At 43.0% G+C, this 10,732-nt stretch overlaps 2 protein-coding genes across 2 annotated transcripts; both read right to left on the bottom strand.

The window, feature by feature from the left end:
* Positions 1-6,116: 6,116 nt before the first annotated feature.
* On the bottom strand, positions 6,117-8,356 carry LOC141696445 (uncharacterized). The gene is made up of 4 exons (XM_074500586.1): positions 8,211-8,356; positions 7,931-8,121; positions 7,239-7,459; positions 6,117-6,890 (listed from the first exon to the last, which is right to left on the bottom strand). Exons 1-4 carry the CDS (start codon positions 8,354-8,356, stop codon positions 6,117-6,119), a joined length of 1,332 nt encoding a protein of 443 aa, XP_074356687.1.
* Positions 8,357-8,399: 43 nt separating this feature from the next.
* LOC141696444 (uncharacterized) lies at positions 8,400-10,250 on the bottom strand. Its single transcript, XM_074500585.1, has one exon. It carries the CDS (start codon positions 10,248-10,250, stop codon positions 8,400-8,402), a length of 1,851 nt encoding a protein of 616 aa, XP_074356686.1.
* Positions 10,251-10,732: the final 482 nt, after the last annotated feature.

The raw sequence follows: 10,732 nt of genomic DNA, 5'->3' as shown, positions 1-10,732 counted from the left end.
TCCATCGTTTCTTCAGTTTTTTTCAGTCCATCTTCTTCTCCAATCACAAAGATACACCTGACTTTTTTTTTATTTCTGAGTTTCATCCATTAAATCATTATGCATGCTACAAGACTATTCATCTACCATTTCTTGAAGCATATTGTTCTTGTATGTATATGTGTATATATAGGTGCATATATTTGTATTTGCCCATTTAGATCCTAAATTATAGGATAATTAATTTCAAATTTGTGTTTTAAGAATTTCAACAGTTAGCATGATTATGCCCAGAAAACCGTTATTTATAGTTTGTACATAACCATATCCACTTTTAGAGCTTATCAGCAACTTAGGGCGCGCCCTCGTATACATCTCCCAACAATGATGTTAGTTTTTAATCAGAGATGGATCCTAGGATGCGCTTTATTCTTAAACAGGGTGCGCCTTCTTATTATAAGGCATGTTTTGTGTTTCAATAGGATAACTATTAAACCCATCCTTTTAATTGGGGGATGCTATCTTTCCAATGCATGCCTTTCACTACTTTTATTTTTTTCTTCTTTTACTTTCTGAACTGGACGCGCCCTCAACCTTTCTTGATTTTCTTGACAGCTGGAAAACGAGGGTGCGTCCTCTCCTTTTCATCCATTCAAGGATTTCCTTACCAAGTCGGGAATTTATTCACCCCTAAACACCTACTTCGAACCTCAGCCTCCAAACGCCCACCACACTCCTGAATTTCTGAATCAGGTGGCGCGCCTTGTTCAAGATTCCAAAAAAGGTACCCTGATGGCTGATTCTTCGAATGGTTCTTCCATGGACAATGTCCTCTTGTCTCGTAGGCATGGGAAACAAAAGCTAGTCCAGAAGGAGGGATCTCCTGCACCTACTGCTACTGAGCTTGATGACTAGTTGGAGTCCATCAATGCTGATAGGTATATGAGCACAGAGATTGGAGTGAATGTTGGGGATGGCCCATCCAAAGTCTCTTACAGGGTGATTTCTCCAAGTCCATCTTCAAGAGAGGGCGCGCACACTCCTCTTCATTCAGAAGGCGCGTCTGGAGATGAATCGCCTGAACTCAAAGATGAATCCAACTTCTTTGATGAAGACTCCTATCAGTTTTCTAATTCTCCTCTCCCTTCTCCCATTCCTTTCGAGCACTGGGAAGTATTTGATAGTGAGCTGGATTTTGACTGGAGCAAGTATAAAGTTTGTAAGGAGGCTGTGAAGAAATATTTCAGAAAGGAACAAGGGAAATTATTCTGTGTGGGACTTTCTTCCAATTGCTCGGACGAGCAGTTAGGCTGGTTGATGGAGTACTATGATATGGAAGGCATTTGGGCGGGCCCTCTGGGCATGATGCGCCCTCACCTCTTCAATTATGGCAGGAATTTCAGGATTCCCAGGATGGTGACTAGTGCTAAGCTGGTTTCCCTGGGTGTGGGCGCGCCTCTTCACCGCTATCTGAGGGATGTGATTGATCTTTATGACTTGGCCCCTCTACAATTATCCCCCAATAGCTATAAACTTGTTTTAGCCTTATTCATCATGTACATGGACCTTGCTTTCCCCACACCTACTATGGAAGAGGTGAGCCATTTCTTTAGCCTCAGGAGGTCTGATCATGGTTACTTCTACTTGGTCGTAGACAAGCACATAACAGAAAGGGCTTTTCATCAGGAAAAGTTAGCCATGAGAAAGGATGGAAAGAGAACTTATTTTACATGTACGATGTCCCCAGGGTCAGGATCCGATTCAACACATATCCAAGTAAGGGCGCGCCCTCTCCTTCCTTTTTACATTTCAATTTTATTTGCACACATGTTTCTTAATCTCTCATATCTTCTTTTATCAGACAAACCAATTGTACAGGATCTCGAGGGCGCACCCAAAGAGAGGGCAGAGGCCCTTCTCAGAGTTGTTACGGCCAAGTGGAACCTGAAGACGCTTGTAACTGAATCCAACTTAATGCGAGTTGGTATTTTGTCTGACCGTGTGGGGACCAAACGTAGTTATAAAGAATTTAGGAAAGGTGTTCCCCTTACCCGTGTGGTGGAAGTTGATAGCGGTGAGGAAGAGGATGAGGAGGAGCATAAAGACAGCACTACCCAGAGTGAACCTCCCTTAGGTTTGAATATAGCCTTCTCATAGGAGGGTGCGCCTTATTACTAGGGTGCGTCCTGCTTAGTTTCCCCAATTGCTTTTCTTTTCATGTCTTTTATTTGTGTTATATAATCTTCTTGCATTTACATCCATCTTTCATGCACTGTCATTAACATATCATATCTGACATTTTTAGTCTCACGTGGGTGCGCCCAAAATATTGGCGCACCTTTACCTGCACCTACTAATCATTTTTATGTGTTTCTATGCAGATATGGCTCCTCCTAAGATTCCCAGATCCTTTGGGGCGCGCCCTTCGGAGAAACCCAAATCTAAACATCCCAAGAAGGATGCTCCCAAGGCCCAGACCTCTGCACCTACTCCAACTCCTGTCCCTCAGCCTACTCCTATCCTGAAAAGACCGGTTATTGATCTTACAGACCAACAGGGCGCGTCCAAAAAACTAAGGACAGAGGGCGCGCCTTCAGGGTCTTCTGCTGCTCTGAATTCTCTTGGCCCATTGGGCTCCCTTCATGTAACTGATGAAGAGGTGGAGCAATGGCAAGCTATAAGTCTGGGGGATGCCACCAGGGCTTCAGTCAAGGCATCTTGTCAACTGGTCATCCACTCCAGCCAGATGTGGACAAGTTCTTAGCAGAGAGGGCGCGCCATGAGAGGCTGCCAGGTGATAACAATATCCTACAGAATACCTTGAAAGACAAGGATTTTCTTCATGCTAAGGACATCAAACCTAAGAATTCTGAAATCTCCTTCCTCAAAGGTGAGGTGGCCAACATAACTTCTCAGCTTGAAATTGCTAACAAGAAGGCTACTCTTCTTCACGCTAAGTCAGGTGGTGTCAACCTGAGGATTGAGTACCTGGAGGAGTAGCATAAAGAAAGATGGCCTGATGAGAAGAATGAGTTTACAAATATTGCTTTTGACAATGGATTTCACTTCTACAGGGTCGGATTTATTGCCAACGATCCTAACTATACCATTGAGAAGTTTGGAGATGAGACCATGAATGAGATGGTGGAGTTTAAAAGAGAACATGCTGCAGAGATCAGGGCAAGGAGGATAGAGCTTGGGCTGGAGGAAGATGTTGAGGGCGCGCCAACAGAGGAGGTGTAACAGCCCGCACTTCCGGACCATTAACTCTAAAATCGAAACTAAAAGCAAATACAATTTCTTGATTAAAAAGTCTATTACAGAGGTCACTATTACAAAAGTGCAACTAAAAGCGGAAGCCCAAAGGTCAATCTACTCCCATACTAAGATCCTCGAACTCCAATGTTATCCAACTCGAACTCTTAGGCGAAACCTGAAATTGAAAGAATGAGCTATACAGCCCAGCAAGAAACCAATCGATCCAACTAGCAGTCCAAGTAACATATACACATATAACAAAATACGATATAATATACGAAACAAACACTTTCGATAAACTTTCACATTCTTATTCGATACATCCGATACACATAACACATAAATAACAATAATTCAAAATCCATAATTTATGCCACGACCAATACAACCCGGTGATAACGGTCCTAAATTTTCTGAAAGTCGTCACTACAATCCGGTGACTACGGTCCTAATTTCTTATTCGATATTTTCACAAACCATGGCACAAATCAAAGATCCAAAATTATCGTTGAGACAACACACATATACATCGATACATATTCTATATCATATAATACTTTCAAATATATCATCACTTAGACCAAATTTTGATAATCAAATATATACACATAACACATAATTTTGAAAACACTAGTAAGATCGATCGAAAACTTACTTCCAACTCTGACCAGTTCTGAATTTAGCCTTTTTGACCCTCTAAACGATGTTATCTTGAAAAATACAAAACACGAAAGTTGAAGATAAGGAAAAGACCTCTCCGAAAAGTCTAGAATCACTGAATTCTGACTTACGATGAATTTTCTACGAATTTTACAAAACAACTGATTTATGCTGAGAAGAGCCCTACGAATTTTTATATTAAAAACGAGGAAGACGAATAGGATCTATTTATAACGATATAAAACTCTATTTCTTAACCTACAAGTTATCCATATTTGAATTGGATCCAAATTTTAGGCCCATTAGTCTAACCCAATTTTAAATCCTAGTCCTTATCTAATTTTAATCCTTTTTATTCTATTATTCTTTTATTAATCGAATTCTAAAAAAATTACGGGATATTACAGGAGGCCCTTAAGGTGATCCTACCATTCCCCTCTAGTCCATTCCCCCAACTGACAATGTTGAGGGCGCGCCCTGATTTACTTTCCTTGGCTTGTTTCTATTTTTGTTTCTAAATACTTTGAGGTGTCAGCCCTCTTTTGATGTTGTGCAAAGTTGTATGACAATATGGCTACTTTTTAATTTCGTATTATGACACATCGTATGGTTTTATTTAATTTTATATCTTCCAGAATGCATATAAAGTCGGTCAAGGCGCCTCAACCATTTGGGTATGCCTTGTTACACAGGTTGCTATTTTTAGCTCTTTTTACAGCCTTTATACACTTCTGTTATGAGGTGCGTTCTTTCATAAGGGCGCGTCCTTAATTTTAGAACACAATTTTTTCCAAGGTCAACCGCATTTGGTGTGCCTTACAGTAGGGCGCGCCCTTTAATATTTAGAGAAAGTTATTTAGCACATTAATGGACATTTGTCTTGTTGTAAGATTTTGAAACTGTTCCCATATCATGGGGATCTATAGTTTTTCTTTACTGAAGTACTTTGTAAATTAGGGCGCGCCCTGGTTCTTTTTAAAGTGCAAGTGCCAAGTAAACCAACAATTGAAGCAACTTTTCTTTTTATTGATAATGCGCTCTAGTGAAGAAATTACACCAGTCCCATGGCTACTATGCTCTATGGGGAAATTATTTGGAAATTTTTATCCTTCAGCTAAACCCAAGGTTAGTAGTCATGCATACTACCCCCTAGGTTAGGAGGAATTTATTTACTGCTAGTCTATTACATAAAAATCAATCACAGAAACGAGGGGGCCAAGGCCATACCCTATTGATAATATTTCCTTAAGTGTTCTGCATTCCATGCTCGGGGAATAAGCTTGTCATCCAAATCCTTCAAGCGATAAGTCCCCTTCCAAAGTATATCTTTGACCCTGTATGGTCCTTCCCAATTAGCTCCAAGAACTCCATGCTAAGCTATTTTGGTGTTTGGCATGACCTTCCGTAACACAAGATCCCCCACCTTGAATGGCACGGACTTTACCTTCTTATTAAAATACCTCACGATTCTCTGCTGATACGCAGCAATCTTTAACTGAGAGTTCATTCGGGCTTCGTCTAGCAAATCCAAGTGGAGCCTTTGGTTAACTTCTGCATCTTCTTCAACAAACAAGTCTCTTCGTAGGGATCCGACACCTACCTCCACGGGAACCATAGCCTCATACCCATAAGTCAGCAAAAATGGGGTTTCTCATGTGGTTGATCTGAGAGTCGTGTTGTAAGACCAAAGGACCATGGGCATCTCTTCTGGCCAAACTCCCTTCTTTTCTTCCAACTTAGCCTTCAAAGTATGTTTTATAATTTTGTTTATAGCTTCTGTCTGACCATTGTTTTACGGGTGGCGGCAAAATCTTTCTTGATGTTCAAGTCTTCACAAAGCTTCCTCAGCTCTTTACTGTCAAACTGCTTCTCATTGTCCGAGATGAGCTAGTACGGAATGCCGAACCTGCAGACTATGGAGTTGAAAACGAAGTCCTTTATCTTCTTTGCTGTGATCGTGGCCAGTGGCATGACTTCCGCCCATTTAGTAAAGTAGTCAACAACCACCACGACATATTTCACACCCCCATTTGCTTTGGGCAACTCTGCAATGAGATCAATCCCCCACATGGCAAAAGGCCAAGGACTTGCCAATGAAGTAATAGACGTTGTCGGGGCATTGGAAAAATTAGCGAATCACTGGCAACGATCACAAGCTCGAACAAACTTGAAGGCATCTTCTTTCATAGTTGGCCAGTAATATCCTTGTCTGAGGACTTTTAATGCCAATGAACCACCCCCGAGTGATTTCCACAAATCCCTTCGTGCACCTCCGTGAGGATATAATTTCCTTCTTCTAGGTCCACGCAACATAACAGTGGTTGGTTAAATCCTCTCTTGTATAATATCCCATCATATTCAACATATTTAGCAGTCTGGTAGCGAAGGCGTCGAGCCTGTAGCTTGTCTTCTGACAAAGCTCTCGTTCGAATATAATTATGAATGGGGATCATCCAATTTTCTCGCGGGATCTCCAGTGTCTGGAACACCCCTATCTCTGGAACACTTGGTATCTCCTGGATTCCCAAAGAGATTTGCCCAAGTTGGATGCTGTCCATTTGCAATCCCATATTTGCCAAAGTATTTGCATTACTATTTTCCTCTCTTGGAACACCCTCTAGCCTGGCACTTCCAAATTTTTCCAATAGACGTTGCACACCATTCATATATAACTCTGTCCGGGGTCCCCGGGCTTGGAAACCTCCGTTGACTTGATTTACAACTAACTCAGAGTCACTCCGAGCAATCAGATTCACAACCCCCACTTCCAGATCTATTTTCAAACCATTGATCAATGCCTCAAACTCAACATCATTGTTGGTGACATAAAATTTGAAGTGGATGACACTCATCAAATGATGCCCTTCCAGGGTGACTAAGACAATCTCGGCACCTGCTCCATTATTATTTACAGCCCCATCAAAATGCAAGTTCCTCCAAGGGTGTGGGAACTTCCCTTTCATCAACAAGAGGATTTCCTTGCGAGGAAGGCTCTGCCAATACTATAGCCTTATTGTCTACCTTAGAGTCAAACTCAAGTATGAAATCAGCCAACGTCTGTCCCTTGATCGCCGTACAAGGACAACATTCCAAATCGAATTGTCCCAGCTCTTTCGCCCACTTTAACATTCTTCCCGATGCTCCGGTTTATGCAGAACATGCCAGAGTGGATAAGCGGTGCGAACCTCTATTCGGTGAGCTTGGAAATATGGCCTTAACTTTCGTGCCACAAGAATAAGGACGTATACCAATTTCTTCATGCTGGTATATCTGGTTTTTGCATCCAGCAATCTTTTGCTCACGTAGTACACGGGTTATTGATGGCTTGTTTCCTCCTTTACCAACACCGCACTAACAGAGTATTCAGAAACCGCCAAGTAAAGAATCAATGTTTCTCCCTCTTCTGGATTGGCCAACATCGGAGGATTCCCCAACTGCTCTTTGATTTTCAGAAAAGCCTCTTCACAATCTGAGGTCCACACGAAATCCTTACCCATTCCTTTGATTGCCTTGAAGAATTCTTTGCACCTATCCGATGACTTTGAGACAAATCGATTTAAAGCTGCAATCGATTTAAAGTTGCATACTGAGCATCATTGTTGGTGACATAAAATTTGAAGTGGATGGCACTCATCAAATGATGTCCTTCCGGGGTGACTAAGACAATCCCGGCGCCTGCTCCGTTATTATTTATAGTCCCATCAACATGCATGATCCACCAAGGGTGTGGGAACTCTTCCCTTTCATCAACAAGAGGATTTCCTTGCGAGGAAGGCTCTGCCAATACTATAGCCTTATTGTCTACCTCAGAGTCAAACTCAAATATGAAATCAGCCAACGCCTATCCCTTGATCGCCGTACGAGGACAATATTCCAAATCAAATTGTCCCAGCTCTATCGCCCACTTTAACATTCTTCCCGATGATTCCGATTTATGCAGAATCTGCCGGAGTGGATAAGCGGTGCGAACCTCTATTCGGTGAGCTTGGAAATATGGCCTTAACTTTCGTGCCGCAAGAATAAAGGCGTATACCAATTTCTCCATGCTGGTATATCTGGTTTCTGCATCCAGCAATCTTTTGCTCGCGTAGTACACGGGCCATTGATGGCTTGCTTCCTCCTTTATCAACACCGCGCTGACAGAGTATTCTGAAACCGCCAAGTAAAGAATCAATGTTTCTCCCTCTTCTGGCTTGGCCAACATCGGAGGATTCCCCAACTACTCTTTGATTTTCAAAAAAGCCTCTTCATAATCTGAGGTCCACACGAAATCCTTACCCATTCCTTTGATTGCCTTAAAGAATTCTTTGCACCTATCCGATGACTTTGAGATAAATTGATTTAAAGCTGCAATCCTTCCCGTCAAGCTCTGCACTTGCTTGACGCTGGTGGGAGATTTCATGCCTAACAGAGCCTTGATTTTTGCCGGGTTCGCCTCAATTCCTCGATGGTTAACCATGAATCCCAAGAATTTTCCTAAATTCCACGCCGAATACGCACTTCTAAGGGTTCAACTTCATCCTATATTTTCTCAGAATATGGAACATCTCAGCTAAGTCTGCGATGTGATCTTCCGCCCTCTTAGATTTTACAAGCATATCGTTCACGTATACCTCCATCGTCTTTCCAATCTGCCTCTTAAACATTTTGTTTACCAATCTTTGATAAGTGGCCCCAACGTTGATCAGACCAAACGGCATCCCAATGTAGCAATAGAGTCCTCTATCAGTGATAAAAGAGGTGTGCTCCTGGTCAGGCCCATACATGGGAATTTGATTATACCCGGAGTATGCATCCATGAAGCTGAGCAAGGCATGTCCTGCCGTGGCGTCGACCAACTGGTCAATTCTTGGCAAAGGGAAGCTATCCTTTGGGCACGCCTTGTTCAGATCGGTGAAATCCACACATGTTCTCCACTTGCCGTTAGGTTTTCTTACTAACACCGGGTTTGCCAGCCAATCTGGGTAGAAAGATTCCCTGATTAGTCCGACATCCAAGAGTCTATCCACTTCTTCTGCCAAGGCTACTGCGCTTTCGCCACTCACAAACCTCCGCTTTTGCCTAACCCCTTTATGCTCGGGATCAATGTTCAAATGGTGGCACATCACTTCTGGGTCAATTCCCACCATATCAGAATGGTTCCACGCAAATACATCAAGGTTTCCCAAGAGAAATTTTGAAAGCCCTTCTTTCAGTCTTGGCACCAACTTAGATCCAATTCTCAAAACCTTACTTGGATCTTTTTCGTCGACAGGGATTTCAATTGTGTCTTCCGCTGGCCCCATCTTTTTTGTTGGTATCGGTATTCGTGGATCTAGGTCGGGCAGATCACGATTCTCATCATTTTGCAAAGAAGGCGCATCCCCTTGGAAAGGAGCATCAACTTCTTTAGAAGGCGCGCCCTGTATAACAGGGGCATCAACTTCCTTTAAACTTTCCGAAGATAAGGGCGCGCCCTCGGGGAGAGGGGGATCTACCTTATATTCATCCTGCCCAAGACTTTGCAAGACATCAAATTTTCCTTCGAGTCGTTCCCCATTGAAATTTGTTTGGACTATGACATTTCGGGGTTCCTCTTCTTCCAATATTTCAATTCTGATCGTGTCTTCTAAAAACAACATTGCTGGAGGTAGCTTAGAGGGGCTCTCGTCTTCTTGCTCGATATAGTAATGGACTCGGATTTCCTCGATCGGCTGTTTGATGCTCCTTTCTCGATCATCATCCGATGTATCTTCGCTGTGGGAGTCCTTCCTAAAGCCCCTCATAGCTTCCATGTAGCATTCCCGAGAGTAATATTGAGAGCCTTTTATACTTCCCACACCATTTGGGGTTGGAAATTTGATGGTAAGGTGGTGGATCGAAGTAATGACCCTCATCTCCCGAAGAAAAGGCCGCCCTAAAAGCACGTTGTGGGATGACTCTTGATTTAAAACCTTAAACTGGAGCATCTTTGTCACGGACAACGGACTTTCCCCCAAGGTACACAGCAACCGAATTGATCCCATAACTCTAACTCCCGCGCCAGAGAAACCATAGACCCACGAATCTTCCCCTGACATATCCCGATCAGGTAGCCCCATCTTTTTAAAGGTGTTGTAGTAGAGGATGTTTGCCGAGCTTTCATTGTCTACGAAGGCCCTATGGATATTTTTGGTCCCGATATGGATGGAAATGACCAGTGCATCATTGTGGGGGTGATGTACCCACCGGGCATCTGCTTCTCTGAAGGTGATATCCACGGATTCACCCTTAAACACTTTGGGTGGTTGAGTCTCCACCCTATGAATGTCTGTGAGAGGTCTGAACCGAGCTTCCCTAGCATATCTTGCCAAGGCCCTGTTGCTGCATTCCATCTCGTGATCTCCCCTGTAGATTGTTCGGATACTGCCGTCCCTAACGAATTTATTTTCTTCTAGAGTTTCATTGTTGACCCCCGTGGGGCTCGCCCTTCTTCTTCATTTACTATGTCAGTGCTATCCTTGTGCCTCCTTACTTCCTTAACCACCCATTCGCCAAGATATCCTTCCTTGATAAGTGCTTCGATCTCATCTTTTAGTTGCCGACACTCATGTGTGTTATGTCCGGACGACTCATGGTATTCACAATACTTTTTCTTGTCTTTACTTTGCCAGGATGATAGAGCCTCAGGTTTTCTAAACAGCCCTCCGTTTTTGTTCACCTCAAAGATATGCTCAATAGACGCGGCCAAAGGCATATACCGGCTTGTTCTGTAGTCATATCTTGAGGGAGGACTCCATTCTCTTCTCGTGGTCGTGGTATTCACCCGGTTTGGGCTTTGACTACTCCTTCTATACCTTGGGCTTGGAGATCTGTC

Source organism: Apium graveolens, chromosome 11 (genome assembly GCF_009905375.1).
Source record: "Apium graveolens cultivar Ventura chromosome 11, ASM990537v1, whole genome shotgun sequence".
NCBI classification, from domain to species: Eukaryota; Viridiplantae; Streptophyta; class Magnoliopsida; order Apiales; family Apiaceae; genus Apium; species Apium graveolens.
The sequence above is the reverse complement of the archived record's forward strand: the minus strand, read 5'-3'. Positions and strand labels throughout refer to the sequence as shown.